The sequence below is a fragment of the Mesoplodon mirus genome (genome assembly GCF_964341445.2).
Source record: "Mesoplodon mirus genome assembly, chromosome: 18".
Taxonomy (NCBI): domain Eukaryota; kingdom Metazoa; phylum Chordata; class Mammalia; order Artiodactyla; family Ziphiidae; genus Mesoplodon; species Mesoplodon mirus.
The window spans coordinates 10396966-10419615 of record NC_138994.1 but is presented as its reverse complement, the minus strand read 5'-3'; the positions used below and the strand labels follow the sequence as shown (position 1 = coordinate 10419615).

Below are 22650 nucleotides of genomic sequence, written 5' to 3'. Positions count from 1 at the left end.
TACAACCACAAGAAACTGAATTCTGCCAACCACCATGTGAACCTGGAAGGGAACCCCAAGCTTCAGAAAGAAATGCAGCCTGGCTGACACTTGACTGCAGCCTTGTGTGACCCTGAGTGGAGAACCCAGCTAAGTCATGCCTGGATTCTGGGCCCAAGGAAATTGTAAAATAATAAATGTCTGCTGTTTTAAGCTGCTAAGTTTGTGGTTGTTTTATTTAGCAACAGATAACTAATACAGCTGTCTACTATCATAAAAGTCCACCCAAAGGAGCCAGTCCTACTTTGGACTGGTATACTCGTTACCTTTCATTAAGAAATAGCAAAACTAAAATCTGGTTGAAAAGCAAAACAAAATCTGTCTGTTTAGGACTGGTCACATGTTAAAACTCTGCTGAAATGACAGGTCGTTGTAAGGAAGTATACAAACAGCGGAGTGGTGTTCTGCAGGGAGACCAGTGAGAGGACCACCGAAGAGGAAAAATCTGTCAAATGCACATCCAGCACCAAAGAGGCCAGGTAGTTTAGATTCTGTCTTTGGTAGGAATTGATATTTGGCCCCTAGAAAGGAAAAATTCATATTTGGGCAGGCCTGGTTTACAAAAAAGCTACTGGATAGGACTCAAGTCCCTCACCTCCACACCATGCCCACAGAGGACTTCCCCTGCTAAGCGTGGTCTGACACGTCCTAAGACACACCCCAGCCCCAAAACCCCCATCCCCAGACTATACTCACGCACTGCTCGCTGGTCTCTGGGATGAACTCCCCCTCGCTGTTGATGCTGGTGTAGGACCCCTGTCGGGCAATCCGCTGCTGCCGCTCAGGCACGTAGCCAGGGGGAGGCGAGCTTCGGCCGGGGTTCTGGGAACCTAGAGCACAGAAACACGACCTTTGACTGAAGAGCCAGGACCTGCAGCCTGAGAGGAGCAGACTTGGGGCCGGCTCAGACCAAGCATCCGCTTGGTGGTGGAGAGCTGGTTTGGCTCTTTGAACATCCTGGAGGAGAGGGAGGGCCTAACAAAGTGCTGAGGTTCAAGGAAACTTCCTGAGCCAGGCAGCTCCTCCCCCTAACCCAAGGACCCCAAGAAGGAAGAAAAATACTTAAGAGAAAAGTTAAAGAATGGTGGGTAGAGCTGCTCTTTGAAAGATAGTCTTTAAGGAGTTTTAAACTATTATTTTCAATGTCCTTCAAGAAACTGACTCCTTCATTCTTCTTCATGAAGTCAGTCGATCAGAATACAAGGATCATGCGGTTTCTAGAGACGCTATTTTAATGAATTCGCCACCAAGAGTACTTGGTGCTCCAATCTCTTGTTGGAGGCAACAACCCATACTGTCTCCAAGAACCACTGACACGATCTCGGGTGGGAAGGCTAACCTGAGGCTCTTGGTAGTCTGGCTTCCCCACTTGACTTGAGGGCAGACGCCAGAAACCAAACTGCTCTAAAAACAGGCATAGAATTATGCTGGATTTCCACTTACAACACCTCACTCACAGGGTAGAGGCTACCAATTCTGAGATAAGGAGGTACCTGAACCATGCCTTTCAAATGATCTCAGACAGCCATGGAGGAAAGAGTCTGTTTGTCCAAGTTTTCTAAGCCCTGGTAGAAACTGATGCTACTCAGAGTATACATTTAGGGATGCTATGCCATGAACTAACAGAGCAATGAAATCAGCCAAGGCAATTTTTCTTTTCTTTCTCCGCGCCCCCCAACCCCCTGGCCACCTGCACAACATGCGGGATCTTAGTTCCCCGACCAGGGATTGAACCCTCACCCCCGCAGTGGAAGCGCAGAGTCTTAACCACTAGACCGCCAGGGAAGTCCTTCTTTTCTTTTTTATACTCTGTTACCTTGTCTTTAATTCTCACAACACTCTTACAGCGGAGGTGCATTATTATCATCCACAGTGTGCAGAAGGGGAAGCCAAGGCCCAAAGTCATGTAGTGTCTTAAGGGTGGTGCTGCATCTAGAAAACAGGCCTTGTGACTCCCAGTATATTTCAGCCAAGGCAATTTTGAGACCACAGTTTATTTCCAAAAGGGGCAGCCATGCTGCTCATACATTCCCCATAAGCAATCCAAACAGAGGAGGGGGGATCCCACCCATGGGGAAATGTGACAGCCTTTCTGCAAAGAGCAGGAGGGAGGCAAATATGGGGATTTCTTGACAGCACAAGGGAAACACAGTGCCATGTCTCATGCAGCTCAAATTCAGAGTTGTTCTGTCAGTGATCACTTGTGAGTTGGATGCAAGATGCCATCTGGCCAACAGAGGGCTCGTAGGCAATGACAAGATGGAGGTGGGGGAAATCGAACAAGAAAGCTACTCCATTTTTCAGAGGGCCAGATGTCAAAGATCCATGCAGCTGGCCATTTCCCTTGCCACTGTAGCACAAAATGCCAGTGTAACCTTGAAAAAAAAGATACTTTTCTTAAGCCCTAGCATGCCCCAAAGCACAGAGCACTTTTTAACACATGGCTTACAAACATTAGCCCAGTGCCTACTTCCCACTTCCGGCTTTGGAAAACATTCTAGTAGCCCACAGGTTCTACGGAAATCCAATCCCTATGTTGGCAACATTTGTCAGCAGCAGAAGCGACCTAAAAGGGTGAGCAAGGTATAGTGAGAAAAGCCTAGGCTTGAAAATTACATAAACAGAGGTTCAAATCAGGCTCTGTCACTCATTAGCTGAATGATTTAAACTCTCACCTAAATTTCCTCATTTCAAAAATGGGAACAACTATCTACCTCATAACTGTTTTTGGAAATTATAAATGAAATGTGGTAGCACAGGTACACATATACGTGGTAGGAACTCAGTAGAATTCCATTTGTTCCCTTCACTCTGTGTAGCAGATATAATGGGTAAGACAGACTCAAGAGCCATTCTGCCCTCCTAGTGTGCCTTCCAGCACTTCAGAAGTTCATCAGCTAAAAGCTATTCTAAGACCTCCTTTAGGGTCAGCCAGTCAGATGCACTTGTGTGAGATCTGGATGGCTTCCTAATGTTCCTGGGCACAGTCCTAGAAGCCTTGGTTTTTCTGCTGCAGCACTAGCAGAGGCCCCACACCTGATCTCTAGTTTTCCTGATGTCAAGACACAGATGCAGGTATCCCTGTGTAAGTGGTGTGTGGACAGAGCACAGGGGACCTTTGCTTCTGGATCCGGTGGCTTCCTCATTACAGAGGGAAGAGGAGCTCTGCAGTGTGTCTTTAGACTCAGAGTCTGTTTCTCACTCTTCATGATTTTACAAGCCAGAATGTGCATCAAATGCCTTCTTCCTGAAACTAGTCAGAGTGGGTTCTGTTCTGTGCAACTGAACCCTGACCAATACATTCTGGAGCGAAAAGGTATTACATATTTGACCTACAACAAACAAAAAATGTCTCTTGTGAGGAACTGATGAGAGAGAAAGAAAAACTCTTACGTATTGATGAAATCCCACACACTGGTCCAAACTACCCCCAGGTAGGCTGAACTACTCTCAATCTGTTACACGGAGCATCTAGGGTGAGACCTCCCCGGCTTAAAAGATCCCTGGCCCCTCAACACCCATACTCTCCTTCACCACTGCCACTGAACTCTCCCCTGGTTTTGCAGGTGGGATGGGACTAGCTCACATGAGGCCAGCACTACAGACCCAGGAGGGGCTGGGGGAAAACAGCAAAGGTTTTCTGAGCTTTTATTTCCAGCCAGAGACTTTCACTTTTTCCAATACACATTGCTGCCTGCCGAGAGCCAGCCTTGTTATCTGATGGGCAATGGGCCAGGGGCTATTGTGCACAGGCCCACAGCTTGGGGCAGGAAAGGGAAGTCTCCCCAAACCAATGGCTATCAGAGGAAGCGAATGGAAAAACCAGGAGTTGGCAGAACTGCTCCAGAGCATTTTCAGTTTTGTTTTTATCTTCATTTCAGAAATTAGGGGCTAATTAGACACACAACAGCATCTGAGAACGAGTGAGACAGGGACCTGAACAGGACAGGATACTGAACTGTAAAACTCACTGATCCTCACATATTTACCAGCAGGGACAACAGTGAGCCAGACAGCACAAACCAGTGCTATGCAAGACACAGCTCATCCTAGGTCTCAGAAGGCAGGCAGCTTCTCTGGGCCACCCTTCCCTGGCATTCCAGCCTGATCTTGCTCTAGTCTCATCAGGCCACTTATACCAAGGGGCCCCCTCTCAGCACCAGCTGAAGTAAAAGAACAGAGTAGTAATCCTGTGCTCAGAAGGCTCTCTTCGGAACAAGGATTTCAGCTGCCAGCTGTCTGCATTCCTCCAGGGCTCGCTGGCTCTCTGCTTGCCTCCTTGATCTGGGGCAGCAAAACCCTTACCCTAGGATACGGTTGATTCTTTTGCTCTGTCTTCTAACTCAAAGCTGAAAGCTAGGTTCTCAGACTCTAGCCCTTCTCATAGGAGACTCCTGTCAGGAAGCTGATGCAGTCAGGAAGTTGCCTCCACAGGGAGTTAGTTCTAGGGCTTTGGGTCAGTGTTAATGTGCAGGTCATTGCAAGTACAAAGAGAGAGCTTTTTTTGGCCATCGACTATTTTCTCTAAACCTTATTCTCTCTTTGGGAGCTGATGAGGGGAAGAATCAAATCTTTTTTTCTTCTTCAATATCCTCGCACTGGACCAGGTTGTGCAGAGCAGAGCTCCTCAATATTTTCATCTCGTAAGACCTTGAGAACATCCTGTGTTTCAACTTTCAAAACTCCCATTTTATTTTGAAGTTGTGACCACCACTAAACAGTTTCTGGTCTCATCTAGTATCACAGAAGAATTTTTAGCAAGAAGGAGAAAAAAACCTGTGCAGTGAAGGAAGCTTACCTTTTCGTTTCCATGTATGCGGCCACTACTTTTGCAGTCCTGGTTCCCACTCTTGCATATCTTACCAGGACTGGAGGTTTGCACTGTGTATAGCTCTCTAACTTGTTACTGCCCGGGTGTCACTGTAAGTCATCTCATCCTTTCAACATTCCTTTTCCCTCTGCCTGAGTTTTTCCTCCTCTGTTCTCAGAGGAAGAGGGCTGCCCTCCTCCTTACCAAGGCACTATAAGCCCTCTGCCTGGACTCCCCAGTTCACCCCCAGCAGGAGTCAGCTCCCCTATGGTCCCCTCTTCACCACCTTCAATCTCCTTTTCAGCTGTCTTTGTGCCTCCCTTCATAAACATGCTCAGATCTCTAGCCTAAAAAATATCCTGACCTTATTTCTGCCACTCCCTTAAGCCACTAGCCCACCTCCTTTTTTCTTTTATGGCCAAACCCCTTGAAAGAACTGATTGCCTCTACTCATCAGCTACCCATTCCTTAGTGGGGCAATCGGGCTTGCCCCACTGTGGGACGCAGTGGCAGGACGAGGAGTGAGATGGAATAAGAGAGGCGAAGGACTTAAGATGCACTAGACCAAATGGGAGTCAGATGTAGCAGGGACAAGTCCTTTAGTTGATGGCTTAAGGGCACCATCCACTGCATTATGGAAGAAATAGTGCTTGAGCTCAGCTTCAAAGGTGATAGAATTTCTACAGGCAAAGACACAAGGAAGGGTAAATTTGTGTAGGGAAATTCCATTTGCCTTGTCTGCAGATCTTCCCACAGGGGTCTCTCTTTTGGGTTAACACATTCCCTAGTAGGGTTTTAAATTTTATTTATTTATTTATTATTTATTTTATTTTATTTTATTTTTAGCAGACTAACTGGCTTGGAAAAAACCTGGAATTCAAGGTATGTATATTATGATGGAAAAAACAAAAGGTGAACAGGATAGCTGGTTTCAAATATCTGTCATATGAAAGATGTTATCTGTGTTGCTCAAGAGAGCAGTACTAGAGTCAATGCGTAAAGTGAGAGAAGGCAGAATTTCACTTCAAAATACGGATGAACCTCGAATAAAGAGAGCTGTCTAAAATTGGGTTGGGCTTTGTCGCACTTCCTCATTACCGAAAATGTTGCAGTGGGAGCTGAACGACGTGGATGTTTAGTCTTTCACTCATATGCACTGGTAGCACAGGTACATTAATGCTGGCGGAGGAGGAAGGCAGAGAACCCCCTCCTGTGGGTGGGGGTTGAATCACTAAGGCTTCTCGTTTAACCCCATTTGTATAGCTAGGACTTCTCCTAGTTCCCCATGCTTAAACCTTGACTTCTCTCTTTCTGTTTCCTTCTATTCCAGAAGGCCTTACCCTGTACCAGCACAGCAAACACTCAGACATTTGTGGATGAAAATGACAAGTTTGTGTCTCTTACTCTTGGTCTGTCCTTTCCAACCTGGCTGGTACCATGTAATGTCTTCTTCCCACCTTCTCTTACTTTCCCTCCTACTTCTCTGGTCACTCCTTTCCTGCGTCCTTTGCAGGCTCATCCTCCTCTAATGCGCCACTGTCTGGGTTTCTAAGGCTCAGTCCTAGGCCCTCTTCTCTTCTATTTTGTAGTCTGTTTAGAAACTCTCATCTGGGCCCATGGCTTCGACTTGACAATTTCCAACTGTTTCTTCTACCTCTGGTTTTCTCCCCTCTGAGGTAGAGATCTGTATAGTTAGCTGCCCATCTGCTATCACCTCTTGGCTGTCTTTCTCTCTTTTTTTTTTTTAAACACAAATATGTTTATTGGTGAGTCGATAATCATACCAAAATATCCATAATTATACCAATTCAACCTGTCTAAAACCTTAGGTCTGCCCTTCGCAGTGCCTGAAACCAGGCTCTCTTCCAGTCTCTGTCTTGGTGAAAGGCACTGCCAACTATCCAAATCCACAAACCAGTGACTTACATCCTGCTCTCTCAACACCTGAAAATCCAAGCCAGTACCACAGTGGTTCGTAAACCTTTTGAACTTAGAACCCTTTTCCACTTCTAAAATTTGGGACACCAAAGAGCTTTTATTTATAGGGGTTATATCAATTGATATTTACTGTATTAGAAATAAGGGTCAAAAAATTGTAAAACACAATAATACACAAGTACACATTCCATTAGCCATAGAGCAATGACATTACCTCAGGCAGGTAACCTCTGGAAAATTCCACTATATATATGTGAGAGCCAAATCACGTCTTAGTATTATTATGAAAATAGCTTTGACCTTCCAGATCCTAAAAGGATCTCAGGGACCGCCCCCCACCATGTCCCCAGACCACGATGCCATGTTCTGTTGGCTTTACCTTCTAAATGCCTCAAATCCACCTGTTCCTTCCTCTCTCCACTACCCTCACGAGCCTAATCCAAGCTTCTGTCTTCTTTCACCTGGACCACTGCATTAGCTAATACGGTTCTCCCTTGGATCCATGCTTGCCCCGCCTTGATCTGCTCTCCACACTGTACGCAGCTGGAGCAATCTTTTCAAAATACAAATCCGAATATGCCACCCATTCCTCTTCACTTAAAAATCCTATTTTCACTGCTTTCAACATAAGGATCAAAATCTTCATCACGGTCCCCAAGGCTCGGCCTCCCTCCCCAGCCTCAGCCCATCCTCCTTTCCCTTGTTCTCAGCTCTCCAGCCCTCGGGGCTTCCTTCCGTTTCTCAAACACACCACACTCCCTCTACCATGAGGCCTCTGCATGGGGAGCTCTCCTGCCTGGAGCTCTCCTCCCTATATCCCCTTTGAGTAACGCCCCTTCATGCTCTGGGTCACAGCCTAAGGCTTCTCTGGCCCCGAAATCAGGTCACATCCTCCTGCTATACGTTCTCACAGAACCACACACCTTCTGGTCGCAGCCTGTAATTACAGATGAATCACATCATGACACGTAAGGTCTGACCTCCCACAGGTGTACAAGGGCCATAGGGACAGGAACTGTGTGTTTTTGCTTCCCATGATTCTGGCACACAGCAGATACTCTGGCAATTATTTCTTGAATGAATAAATGAACAAATGAGTAAAAATTCAGTTTGACAGGGAGAGGGATACAATAACAAGACAATGTGATAAGCATTAGAATAGAGATGGGTACAAGGGGTCACCGTTCCCAGTGGCTTTCCACCGCCCACCGAACAAGCCCACGTGTAGTCAAGGGTCCCCAGCCAAGGCAGGCATTCTTTCCCAGCCTTCTCTACTTCTCCAAATATCAGTACATGAGCCAGTCTGAAGGATAAGCGGGATCTCCACCAGCAAATCACTGAAATGCCCTCTCCCCTCATCCTTGCTTATGGAAATCCTCCATAATCTCTAAAAATCCCAGAATGCATTTCCCAGGTCATTCCAGTTAGAAATAATCTCTGCCATTTTCCAGTTTTTAGAAAGGCTGGCAGGCTCTGCCCGCTTCTCTCGTCAAACCCACCACTCCAAACCACCTGGGGTTCTCAGAAGCCACCACCTTCTTCTGTGATCATGCCTGGCAGATGCCCTTTTCTGTGCCCGGAGTATCTGTCCCTGTGCTCAGTAAATCTTCCTTCATTTGTCAGCTCTGATGTTCCCTCTCTTTAGTGAAACCTTTCCCCAAAGTACTGGGCGCCGCTGGTTATTGCCTGCTCTGTGCTCCCGCACCACCCTCAGCCTCCCAGATGCCTCCACCATGGCACTCGTGCCAGTCCAAAGGCTGGTACCTAATGCTTGCTGACTGACGGAACCCAGGATCTGTGTGTGCTGGGAGGCTGTGTTGCCCATTCTCTAGATAGATAGGAACTCGTTCATAGAAATCTTACATCCCAGTAAGATTTCAGCACTCTCAGACAAGGAAATTCCATATACGGCCCCTACAGTGAGGGCCCAGCATGTAGCTTCCACACACAAGTCACAGGAACTTGCTTAGGAGCCAGAGGCCCAGTCACTGCCCTGTGTCCATCCTCACGGCTTACTCCCCAAAGGAGCAATGCTGCCCTCCTCCAGCCCCTTGCTCTCTACAAGGGCTCTGGAACAGAGGCCAAACTAGCAGAGACTCCCAGATTCCTGGGCACCTGGATTCTAGGGCCAGAGATACTCTGGATAAGGTTTCCTTGTTGGGGTGCTGGCTCTCTCCTCAACCAGCTTATTGAAAACGCAGCCACCAATTATCCACAATGTTAGGGAAATATGAAACACATATACAGACTTTCAGCTTGGCAACACTTACTACCAGTGCTTGTTAGGGTTCCAGAAATTACTCAGTGAGGCAAAGTCAGTGCCTCAGCAACACATTCTTCCGGCTGCCCCCCCGAGAAGGCTTATCACTCCCAGACAAGCTCAGTGACAGGACTGATGCTCAGACCTCCCCAAGCTCAGCTCAAGATCTCCAGAGAGCAGTTCAGTTTGATGCAATTCTACCTGTATGGATAGAACCTGTATGGACAGCAGCAGGGGTCTCAGCAACGTTAGGGCAGCAACCTCAACAGAAATATTGTTAAGGCCAGACTTCCCTCTTGAAACAAACTGCACAATTCAAGAAATGAGCTTTCTCCTCAGACTGTGGGAAATGGGATCCAGAGCAAAACTGGATTGCCTGGTATAATGCACAGACCTGATTTAGATTCCTTTCCTGGGGAGGCCTGGCAGCAGCTACATAGCTTTCTTCCTAATGAGCCAACTGTATTTACTATGTCAACAGTCTCCTGTCCTTCCCAGACAACTTAGTTTGACTCTCCAGGAGTTTCATTGGAGAAACTTCGTTCCATCTTCCTTGAAGCATTAGGACTCCTCAGGAATCACAAGCAAGAGGTTTGATGTCAAAACTCAATCTTGGACCTGATTCGGAACTTCACAAGTCCCCAGTTCTTTGGGGAAAGAATGGTCAAAAAAGAGGGTATACTGCTGCTGGAGGTCTTCAAGCAGACATTTGAGGAGATCACTTTTTCAGGGCTGTTGAAAAGGAATTTGATTTCGCCACCACATCACGAGCGTGTAAGCTCCTGGAGGGTCAGGACTCCATCTGAGTCACTTGTCTATTTCTTCTCCCCAAAGAAAAGCATGGAAGATTATTCCGAACAGTGTAGCAGTCAATAATGTTTGATGACTGTTTTTTAATAATTTTTAAAAAGAATATTAAAAAAATGCATGGGCAGATAAATTAGATGAGAGGAAAAAAGGGGTGAGATACTCACTGACAGAGAGGTGCCTGCTCCTGGGCTCAGGGGGCTGGTAGATGGTATTTATGTCTCCCGCAGACTGGGAAGCTTTGATTCGCACCTGCCTGGACACCCCGGAGTGGGGAGGGGAACTGGTCTGCAAGATAAGAGGATAAAGGCTGAGCTCACTAAGCAGACAGGCTTAGAACGGCCCCCGCCCCTCCCTGGACCTCCCCATGCTCTCAGCCGCCATCACGCTTTCAATACATGAGCTACCCAGCTTTCCCTCAAATCTCACTCCTCAACTCATCCTGGCAAATCACTGTTTACTCAATGTAGTTATCCAGCTTCACTGATATACAGCACTGAGACTCAGTGCTCCAATTTATTAGGTGATGACCCAGACACAGAAGAATAACAGGCATTCCTGTAATAATGTGCCAAACAGAAAAGCGTCGTAAATACCCTCTCACAAAATTCTCCAGAGAGCTTGGGAAGAATAGCAGGAAAAGCAGGAAATTATTTCAGTGGCAAGATCACCTGCCACGTGGGGGGTCAGAATGGAGAATGGTGGCAACTTCTGCACCAAAAATTCTGGTTGATAAACTTTTAAAAAATAGCTTGGGGGCTTCCCTGGTGGTGCAGTGGTTGAGAGTCCGCCTGCCGATGCAGGGGACACGGGTTCGTGCCCCAGTCCGGGAGGATCCCACATGCCGCGGAGCAGCTGCGCCCGTGAGCCATGGCCGCTGAGCCTGCGCGTCCGGAGCCTGTGCTCCGCAACGGGAGGGGCCACAACAGTGAGAGGCCCGTATACCGCAAAAAACCAAACCAAAACAAAACAAAACGACAACAACAAAAATAGCTTGATATGCTGCTTCTTCCCCAACCATAATCACTCCTGGAAAATTAAGGTAAGACAGTCTCAGACGCTTCATATTACTGGGGTTTACATGTGAACCATCTCAGGATTGTGTTCATCTCAGAAAGGCTATCAAGGTACCATTCTGCCAGAGGTCAAGGACTTCAGAACAGGGTCAGCAGCCTTGCCACATCTACCCCACTTTGCACTGACCCAGCTGGGCCCCAAGGTGAGCCCTTGAGAGAAAACAAAGCAACAGAAAGGGGCCCTTGCACTGAGAAAGCTTAAAGCTGAAGCTTGGAGGTGAGCAAGTGATGTCAGGATGTGCTCATAAATAAGCAGAGTGGGAGCTCAGAATTTATAAATAATTTGGGTCAAAGTTTCTACTTGTTTCTCTCTCTCTCTTACCTCCTGTAAGAAAAAAAAAAGGTCCAACCTAAACAAACTATATCCTGTCCTCCAGGAAAAAGGCTTCCCGCTCTCAGAGCTAAGTTCAGCTGCCAAGCAGCCTCCTCTAGTCCCCCCACGCCAGACTTTATCACATGCAGGGCTGTCTTGACAAACTGTCTTGCTCTAACGGGAAGTCAGACCAAGGGGAAGTGAGTGTTCTTGCTAAAGCCTCCAATGTGCAATAGCTCTCTGCCGAGGGTCAGAAAGGAAAAAACAATCAAAGCCACACGCTGGGGAAGCAGGCCAGTGAAGGGCAAGGAAAAGGCCACAGCCTTACAGTCAGAAAGAGAGGAGCTGCACGCTGAGCACCCCAAGGACACCTGCTTAGACACAGGGTGGGAATTCAATACATCTTGGCAACACGAATCTGAAACGTACCAAAGAACATACATTCTAAACTCTCAATTTTAAATCTAAAAGCTGAGCCAGGAGAGGAGGTTCAACAGCCAGCACGAGCACAGGTTTCTAAAAGGAAAGGCTGACTGTGGCAGCGGTTGGAAAACAGATGAAGGGAATCGGGGAAGGTTTCAAAGCAGGGCTTCTCACATTTTCATGTGCACACAAATCACCTGGGACTTTGATGAAGTGCAGATTCTGATTCAGTAGGTCTGGGCTGGGGCTGAGAATCTGCATTTCTAACAAGCTTTCAGGCGATGCTGACACAGGGCAGGGTGGCAGCAGGTCTTAGGAGGTGAGTCACACTTGGGTTTAAGGCAATGGTTCTCAGCCCCAGCCGACCAGCAGAACTGCCTGTGGGGTTTTTAACACCTCAGGCCAACTACAACAGAATCTCTGGGGGTACGGCCGAAGGACTGGTGTTTTTTAAATCTCCCCCAAGTGTTTGTAATAGTCAGTCAAGTTCAGAAAACCCTGATTTAAGGAGATAAAAGAGAATGGCATGGTAAACAAAAATGAGGTTGATGCAAGGATTCAGGGAAACTTGAACAAGACCTAGAAGTGGGAAAGAGAGGAAGGAGGAAGGTGGGACTAGGAAAAATAAAAGGGACCTGTAAGAGAGTGAAAGGAGAGCCAACAGGTATAAAGTGTGGAGATGGCAGAACATTCTAAAGACAGCAAACAGAATGGTCATTTCATTTGACCATTCAATGAAAACCTCACTGAAAGGCTATGGGGGTAGCAGTGTGCTGTGGCCGACACGGGTAACATGAAAAATTACCAGGGAACCACACGCACAAAGACTGCAGTCACTGGAAGCTCGGAGATTAGCAGAAAAAGAGATTATAAAAGTTGACCCACAAATCATCTCGATAAAAGATTCGGTGGTATCAGACAAAAGGAACAGGTGGATTCAATGATGCAGGGGGAAAAGAAGAGGTGTGTGCATGTTTGCTTTAGTTTGGTTCACGGAAACATGAGCTGAGAAATGGCACCTTGGATGTCACTAGTCCTCTGCTTCAATGGTGGCAACAAGAGACATTTGCATGGCAGACCATGACAGTTATGATAGCTGTGGAAGCATCCAGGTTATTTAATAGATTTACAGCTTTAACATCCATGAATTTATTAAAAGCCTTAAAAAACTCTGCTTTGAAGCTATACAACTTGAATAAAGGATGCCATGTTTATACCCCTTATACAAATTCTTATTTCCAGTTTGTTCTATGATAATCCTCAATATTCAAGGGGCTCATTCAAATTGAGATTAGGTGTTATTATCCCTACTCTTCAATGTGTCACAGACTTTGTTTATATATATGTATTCTTCGGCTTCCTTTCCTGACTAAAGAGTTCCAGGCTTTTTAGGCCATACACATATAAAACTGACCCCAACCCCTTAAAAAGTTTGTCTTCTCTTGGACCTTTTCTAGCTCAGTTAACCTTCTGAGCTGTGGGCAAGAGAATGACACATCTCACAAGTTTTCCTCACAGGCAACAGTATACTTTCTGTTCTATTTCTAATGAACTGTGAAAGAACCTGGGTGAGGTTTTCCAAGGACTACAATAATTCTAAGATCCCTTTCCTGGATGGTATCTAATACATACTGGACTACAGTCAGAACATCTGGATTCAAGACCAGCTCTGTCACTATTTACTGTTTCACCTAGGGCAAATCACTCTAAGCCTCAGTTTCCCCAGGGGGTAGACTGGCGATAACAGATGCCTAACCAACCACTCAAAGTTGCAAAAACCAAATGAGAGATGAAAGTACCTTATACATGTAAAGTGTAATGATTTTTAAACAGCGGCCAGACTGAAGCTATTCTGCCCAACAAGTTTCGTTCTAACTTCCTGCACTTGCCCCATTACTTTCTTGGAAAACTGAAAATAATTACCATTTAGATTATCCTTGATATTTTGAACTTAAATAGTGTCAAATTCATTGATGGGAAATTTGGGAAGTGGGCAACATTTAGATGAGAAGATTATAAGTTTACTTTTGTCAGAGAGAATCTGAGGTAACAAAACAAAATGCCATTCACAGTTTAAGATGGTTGGATATTTAGTTTTTATCATATGCAGTTACAAGTGACAACAGAATGTTAAGCTTGAGATTATGTTATGACAGTGGAAAGGTCGAGAAAGTTTTAAGAAAGTCAAGAGCAGAAAGATAAATTAAGAGTTAGATGCACACATGTTTAGAAAAGAAGTCTGTAATAGGAAAATAGCTAAGAGTTGATGGCCCAAGGCAGAGGGCCACGGCACCAAGAACTACTGAAGGAGACGGTGAAGTATCTTAAAATGGCAGTAAAACCAAGGCTAGAGAAAGACTCTTCAGACTAAGAGGAGGTTCTGTGATTGCCCAAATCCAGGAGTTCTCAGGTAAAAACAATATTGAAGCCTAAGACCTGGCCTTGGCCAGGTGAGATGGGAGGAGTATGACTTTCCACCTTGGTGAGGGATGAAGACAGAAGAAAGATCAGAAGCTGTCATAGAAGGATCAATAAAAAAGGAATCCGGAGAGTAGAAAGAGAGAGTACATTTAAAAACAGGAATAAGAAGGGAATAAAGGTATAGGTGATAACAAAAGGTGGATGAGTTGACAGACTGCTAAAAATGGAGGAAACTAAGTAGAGAACAAAGTGACTGACAGTTACCATCAAGAGGAGATGAAGACCAGGTTGATATGGTATCCTGGAGACGTGTATGTAAAGTGTGATCTGTGGGCTGGTGCCAGGGTACAACCTGTGGCGTATACCAGTCCTCAACAAGGTAAATACCAAAATGGAAGAGTAACTCTTTAAGCACTTTTACAACAATTTGGCAGTGACTCATGTCTACTGAACTTCACAATAAAAGTTGTGGGCTTGTATTTTATACGTCTCTAGTTAATTTTTCCATTTCACTTTTCATGTTTTTAAAAAAGAATTGGTCCATAACAGATTAGAAACTAGAAGAATAAAACTGATATTTCATCACAAACAGAGAAGCACTTCTAGAAGTAGGACTCCTAAGCACGCAGCAATTTTGGATCATGATACCTCTGTTTATTGAGAAGCCTGAGGTCTAGCTGAGGAAGTCCCCAAGGAAAGATTTCATCACCGCCAATGCCACTATTAGTCTTAAATGTAAATCTTTATAAATGCAAAAATAGGAGTAGCTTAAGTGTTCCAATAGTAGCAAAAATGGTTAATTAAATTATGGTATATCCACTCAACGGACTTATGCATCCTTATAAATTATAATCATGAAGACTATATTAACAGAAAAACGTACATGACAATGTTAAGTGAAAAATTAAAGTAGAAAATTGTATAAATACCATGACAACACTTAGTGTATACATATGGCCAAAGAGGGGCGTATGCAAAAATCAATCAATGTGTTATGGTACTAGGATTATGTAAGATGGTCCTCTTTTTTTTTTTTTAAGTTTACAATAAGTTATACTGACTTTATAATAATTTTAAAAAATACACATCCTTAGAAAGAAAGGCATCAATGTGGCACTTATTTTATGCGATATCTAATGCCACGCCATCAGTGTCAGAGCTCAGATGGTCTTCTTTCAAACAGCTCTGGTGTTGCAGCAGTATCTGCAGCTGAGTGCACCCCTTAATGGATGGGAAAGTGAATGCAAAGAACCAGTTGTCTACAGCTTCTCATCAGGGGAGTGGTGGGATCACAATCAGGGGGGCTAGCTCCCAGTTAAACAGTCACATCATTAAACTAAACCCCAATTCCAGCTTCTTCTGTAAAGAAGGGGTTTGCAGAATATGATTTCTGCTTGACTCCTGCTAACAATTCAAGAAGTATTCACTGTGTTCTCTTAAGAGGATGGGTTCCAAAACAAGACACAGCTCCCATTCTCAAGGAGCTTATAATCTTTTGGGGTAAAACTTACAAATATGCAACAACTAGAGGGCAATTACTCAGGAACCTATAAACTAGTGTGCAAATTATATCCAATGACTAAAGGAACAGGGAATAATGAAAATGGTGTCAGTCAAAAATACTGGCCAAACTGCAGCAGGTAAATCAAGCTAGAGCCTTAAAAAAGGTTGACAACCATGGTCTGGCAAAGAGGAAGAAGGAAGAACTGCAGAATAGTGGAAGTATGCTGAAGAACTTGGAAAGATGAGACTGGGGAGTTGAGAGGAAGGGTAGTTAGTGATAACCCTTGGGTGCCAGGCTAAATTTAGATCTTGCATGATAGGCAACGAGGAAGGACTACAAGGAGCAGGTGAGTAACCTGAACAGAGAAATGAAATAATAAAGTACATATTTTACTTCAGAATACTTCCCAAAACACAGCCAGAAAAGAAGACATTGTGAGAGAGAAGACCAGTCCTCATGCTCAAGGACACTTCTATAATATTAAAAAATGTCTTCTTTATTCTAAGCCTTCCTAACCACATTCTCCTGTGTCTTTCGCTAATCAACAGACAGTCCAAGGTGTCTTTAAAAATAAATGGTCAGGGGCTTCCCTGGTGGCGCAGTGGTTGGGAGTCTGCCTGCTGATTCAGGGGACACGGGTTCGTGCCCCGGTCCGGGAGGATCCCACATGCCGCGGAGGGGCTGGGCCCGTAAGCCATGGCCACTGAGCCTGCGCGTCCGGAGCCTGTGCTCCGCAACGGGAGAGGCCACAACAGTGAGAGACCCGCGTACCGCAAAATAAATAAATAAAATAAAATAAAATAAATAAATAAACAAATGGTCAGCATAAAGCACCATTCCATCTAAACTCTGTCCTGGTGTGGGGTGTCCATAGTTCTCAGGCAGTAATGTCAGCTGTCCACAGTTGGCTGTCTTCAAGCATAAGGAAAAGAAAGAGTGCCAAGAAACCTTCAGGAACATGCATCTGAAGAAAACTGGTAGAGCCATCAGTGATTAGAAGACAGACCCAGATTACAAGCATTCTTGTGAAATGTAGGCCCCCAGGGGCCCTTTAGGAGAGGAAACTACATAAGGGATGATCCCTCACTTCTGAAGGCCCCCACAGATTGCTGCCATTTGGTAAGGTAGCAGCTGGTAAATTACAAGAGGCCCTTTAGCCCATGGCCTTTTTTCCACTGAACAGAAGGGAAAGTTTGTTTCCTACATGTGTCCCAAGGGAAAGCCACGGTTGCCGAGGAGTTTACAAAGCATGATAGTCTCAAATCCTTGACAGCCTCTGCTAATCAGCTCCCCCACGCTGAGCAAATCTCTCTTGCTGGGGTCCAAATCTAGTCAAAAGAACATAAATACAGAGAAAAAGAATTTCCTCCTTTATCATAAAATGTTTCCCTTCCTCCCACACCACAAGCCAAGTCACCTTCAGTGATTTTAACACCAATGATCTGGCTTCGCAGTAAAATCAAATGCAGGAGGCTAAATGGCTACTGACCCGGTGGGCTGGGCCACACCTACAGTCTCACTTTAGCAGTGACTAAGGAACACAAAATTCTGTCAAGGAAGCAAGGTGGACTCCTGAAAGACAGCAAGCTTTGTCTTCAGCTGTCAGGCCATGACAGGGGCTACTTACATGGTTTCTGTCCTGGGACAGCAGCAATATCCTAAGGCTTTTCATGCTTGAGCTTCTATCCAAAATATCAATTGCTTTATCAAGATCATCCTGGTTCGTCAGCAGGATGGAGAGCTGTGACACAGGACACAGAAAAAGGAAATTACATAAAACGTAAGTCTTTAGTTTGCAAAAATAAGCAAAATAAATAACAAAAATATAAATTTGGAGGAAAACAATCTCAGTGGATACTATGGGGTCTTAAAAGATCTAATTGAAACCATAGGGATATTTTCTTTTCCTTTTTATTAAGTTTACAATTCAATGATTTTTGGTAAATTTAGAGTTGTGCAACCATCACCACAATTCAATTTCAAAACATTTCCATTGCTCCAGAAAGATCTCCTGTGCCCATTCATAGTCACTCCCCTTTTCTACCTCTTACCCCAGGCCACCACTAATCTACTTTCTGTCTCTAGAGATCTGCATTTTCTGGACATTTCATATAAATGAAATCACACAACTCATACTCAATTCAATTCAATTCAATTCATAGTCTTTTGCATCTAGCTTCCTTCACTTTGCTTAACGTTTCTGAGTTCATCCATGCTGTAGCACATATCAGTACTTTATTTCAAGGTATTTTTTTTGATGGTATAAAAATATTTTTAAAAATTTTTTCAGTTTTTTTAAAAATTTTTATTTTAGTGGCTTTACAATATTTTGTTAGTTTCTACTGTACAGCAAAGTGAAACAGCTATACGTATACATATATCCCCTCTTTTTTGGATTTCCTTCCCATTTAGGTCACCACAGAGCACTGAGTAGAGTTCCCTGAGCTATACAGTAGGTTCTCATTAGTTATCTATTTTATACATAGTATCAATAGTGTATATATGTCAATCCCAATCTCCCAATTCATCCCACCCCCCCCCAAGATATTTTCTAAGAAAAGCTTCATCTCTAAAAATACCCTTTACTCCAAAGCATCAAATCCGAAATGGTTATAGGCCCCATATTTCTTCCCAAATTAAGCAGTAGAATCATGTCCCATTCTACCCTGTGCTGACATTAACAGAATAAGCAGAAAAGGCACAGGAGGAGGAGGGGGCAGGCAGAGGATGAAAATGTTACTCAAATAAGAACACAAACTTAGACTGCATAGAAGGGTTTAGTATCTTAATGTATAAAGGTTAAAAAAAATCAGTGACTAGGGCTTCCCTGGTGGCACAGTGGTTGAGAGTCCGCCTGCCGATGCAGGGGACATGGGTTCGTGCCCCGGTCTGGGAAGATCCCACATGCTGCAGAGTGGCTGGGCCCATTAGCCATGGCAGCTCCGCAACAGGAGAGGCCACAACAGTGAGAGGCCCGCATACCGCAAAAAAAAAAAAAGAAAAAAATCAGTGACTAGAACCAAAAACTACTTCCTCTGTTTTCATTCCACTGAAGTATTAGTGAGATTGTTCTTGAGGGTACAGATAAGCCTCACTCACTGTTAAAAGCAGAAGATATTATGAATACTTAGTATTAAAAGATGCAAAACTATGCTTTGCCTAAGACCTAAAAAATGTCAGATCTTATGTATTTGTGGCAAACATAAAGCAAAAATCCAATTAATTTCTTCAGTTCCCAATTCAGAATACAAGGAAATGAGAACTCTAAACCCAGGCCAGGAAAAAACAAATAGTAAAAACAGTATTTAAAATAAAACCTCAAGACAACCCATGGAATGGGAGAAAATTTTACAAATCATATCATATTGTAAAAGAATTCCTTCCTGGGTAACATTCAAAGTAGGGATAAATAAGGACTGGTGTCGGGGGAGGCGGGGAAGGGGTGGCTGGAGATAGGGGAAGATAAAGAAATTACTGGAGTAGGTTTTAACTTAAAAAAAAAAAAAAAAAAAACAACTACAATTTTGCAAATGTATGATAAGGGTCTAGTATCCAGAATATATAAAGAACTCTTACAATTCAACAATAAAAGGACAAACAATCCAATTTTTTAAAAGGGCAAAGGATTTGAATAGATATTTGTCCAAAGAAAATAAACAAATGGCTAATAAGCACATGAAAAGCTACTCAACATCATTAGTCATTAAGGAAATGGAAATTAAAAACCACAATAAGGGGCCTCCCTGGTGGCGCAGTGGTTGAGAGTCCGCCTGCCGATGCAGGGGATACGGGTTCGTGCCCCGGTCTGGGAGGATCCCATATGCCGCGGAGCGGCTGGGCCCGTGAGCCATGGCCGCTGGGCCTGCGCATCCGGAGCCTGTGCTCCGCAACGGGAGAGGCCACAACAGTGAGAGGCCCGCATACCGCAAAAAGGAAAAAAAAAAAAAAAAAAAAAAAAAAACCACAATAAGATACCACTTCACGCCTACTAGGATGGCTATAATTTTTTTTAAAAAGAAAAAAAAAAAGAGAATCACAAGTATTGGTGACAATGTAGAGAAATTGCAACCCTCATACACTGCTGGTAGGAAAGTAAAGTGGTACCAGTTGATATGCGAAAGTTGGGCAGTTCCTCCAGAAATTAAATACAGAGTTTCTACACTAACCACCATTCCACTCTTAGGTATATTTTAGAGAATTGAAAACATTTGTTCATATAAAAATTTGTACATAAAGGTTCATAGCAGCATTATATATAATAGCCAAAAGTGAAAACAACTCAAGTGTCCATCAACAGATGAATGGATACACAAAATGTGGTATATCCATATAATGGAATATTATTCAGCCATAAAAAAGGAATGAAGTATGAGACATGCTACAACATAGATGAGCCTTGAAAACATGCTTAGTGAAAGAAGCCAAACACAAAAGGTCACATATTGTGTGATTCCATATATATGAAATGTTCATAATAGGCAAATCCAGAGAGACAGAAAGTAAGTAAGTGGTTGCCAGGGACTGGGGAGTGGGGAGAATGGGAAGTGACTCCTAAGAAGTACAGGATTTCTCTTTGGGGTGATGAAAAAGTTCTGGAATCAGGTAGTGATGTTAGTTACACAACTCTGTGAATACACTAAAACCACTGAATTATACAGTTTAAAATGTAAATTTAAAAATAAAAGAGTAAATTCTATAGTAGGTGAATTATATCTCAATAAAGCTATTATTACAAAAATATAAACATAAATAAAATAAAATCTCAACAGATTCTTTCATTTGTGGTTCACAAATCCTGACAAGGAAGGGTTTAGAGGGCAAAGAAAAGAAAAATAGTTGAGACATTTGAAATTAATAAGATGTAAATTAGTCAATTCTTGATCACTGACATTAGCAAACTACGGAAAGACATGAATGATTTAAAATAGTAACAATCATGGGAGTTCCCTGGTGGCCCAGTGGTTAGGATTCCAGGCTTTCACTGCCATGGCCCAGGTTCAATCCCTGGTCGGGGAACTGAGATCCTGCAAGCCGTGCAGCACGGCCAAAAAACAAAAACAAAAAACAAACAAAAAAAAGTGATGAAAAATAAGTGCTCAAATAAATTAGTCTTCACTGACTCAAAAAATAATGACAATTACTTATATATGGCTTTAAAATCAGTATCTGTATAAACATTTGAATAAAGGAATGCTCAACATTCTGGGCAGTCATTCCCTTGGCAAAAGAGTTTGAAAATGGATTTTGGGACATCTGAAATTCTTAGTGGAAATATTAATGGAAAGAGAAACAAGTAGTACTAAATCATCCAGAAAAGTCTTTACTAACTAAAGAACACCTTCTTTAATGCTGATTGGCTAGCTGACTTTAGCCTCACTTTCTTATATAGTCACTGACGCTTGAGCTACAATTTTTTTAAACTTCTATGGATTTGACATTTGTATTTGGGGGGGTTTTCATATCCTGTATTTAAAATGTGTTACTTTACATACTTTAAAATACTTACATCTGTGTTATTTATTAACTATAGAGTTAGTGGTTTATTTTTCAAATTTGCTGTATTTCTAAAATTCATCCAAAAAGCAAAAATCAGAGGGTGTTATTTTTGTTAGCTATTTGGCAGTGCATATATCCAGTTGTGGTTGTACATTTTATATGAAGAGGACCACAGAGTTTTTGCCAACAAATCTCATCTCCTACAGATGTAAGCCCCAAAGTAGAGGAAATTCTTAACTTTTCAACCAATAAAAGAAAACTACAAAGTAAGGGGGCTTCCCTGGTGGCGCAGTGGTTAAGAATCTGCCTGCCAATGCAGGGGACATGGGTTCAAGCCCTGGTCCGGGAAGATCCCACATGCCGTGGAGCAACTAAGCCCGTGCGCCACAACTACTGAGCCTGTGCTCTGGAGCCCGCAAGCCACAACCACTGAGCCCACATGCCACAATTACTGAAGCCCACGTGCCTAGAGCCCATGCTCTGCAACGAGAAGCCACTGCAGTTAGAAGACCGTGCACCACAACAAAGAGTAGCCCCTGCTCACCGAAATTAGAGAAAGACCACACAGCTACTAAGACCCAACCCAGCCAAAAATAAATAAATAAAAATAAAAAAAATTTTAAAAAGAAAAACTACAAAATAAGGACCTGACTCTCAAAGAGCCATGAGGTTGCCCAGCTTTCCTGTCTTGCCCCCCAACTCAGTTCCCTCAAGGTGCAGGCTCCTTACTAGTAGGGCACAAACACAGTGCCTTTCAGACTAATGCAAAGCACCAGCCTAAGCAGACTGCAGGCTCTAGTGCGTTCCTTGGAGCTGGGAAAGCAGCCAAGTGACTGACATTCAAAAGAATTCCTTCCTGGGTGATGTTCAAAGTATGAATAAATAAAATGGCTGTTGGGCAGGGTTAGGAGGACTAAGAGTTAAAGAAATCATTAGAGTAGGTGCTAACATTTGGAACCAGCTACAATCAGAAGTTAAACTCTGAGAGAAGAATCCAGCATTTATGCCTGTCAACAGAGGATCTACCCACCAGTTTTCCACACCTCCCCAGCCCTACTGAACCCTCTGCTACTAAGGCTGTGCTGGAAGGAAGAAGATAACCTACACAATGTAAAGGAGACAGTATAAGCCCTGACCCTAATCCCGTACCTGATGCCACCATGGAGTATTAGAGTTACCAGCACTGAAGGAGCAGAGGGAGTGGACACAGCCAGGGAACCTCCCACGTAATACAAAAGGGAAATCGCAGAATTACTGGAATGAAGAAAAGAGGCTCCAGAAAATGAAAACCTCAAGATGACATTAAAGGAACAAACGAGGAAATCCTCAGTTAAACAGAGAGAAAAGGGTAGGCAGCTGTGCCTCCCTTGCCCGCACACCATCCATCTTTCGTACCTCATTGTTCATGTAATGTAGATCAAGAGGCTGCCCAAACACTGTCGTCACCTTGTGCTCCACATCTTCATATCTTACAGGCCGGCTGAATGCTATAATTCTGAAAAGGAACAGAAATCATGGTTAGCTGTATATTTTAAATGCAGGGTTTAGAAGCTACGGCTCCTG

General features: G+C 43.8%; 1 protein-coding gene across 2 annotated transcripts in view; it reads right to left on the bottom strand.

The window, feature by feature from the left end:
* MAP3K3 (mitogen-activated protein kinase kinase kinase 3) overlaps nucleotides 1-22650 on the bottom strand; it is a 63199-nt gene that overhangs the window by 12769 nt on the left and 27780 nt on the right. For both annotated transcript variants that reach the window (XM_082603258.1, XM_082603259.1), the window contains 4 exons: nucleotides 22483-22582; nucleotides 17219-17332; nucleotides 10022-10142; nucleotides 736-869 (listed from right to left, as the gene is read on the bottom strand). In XM_082603258.1, the coding sequence (XP_082459384.1) occupies nucleotides 736-869; nucleotides 10022-10142; nucleotides 17219-17332; nucleotides 22483-22582 (469 nt within the window). The remainder of the gene's footprint in view (nucleotides 1-735; nucleotides 870-10021; nucleotides 10143-17218; nucleotides 17333-22482; nucleotides 22583-22650) is intronic.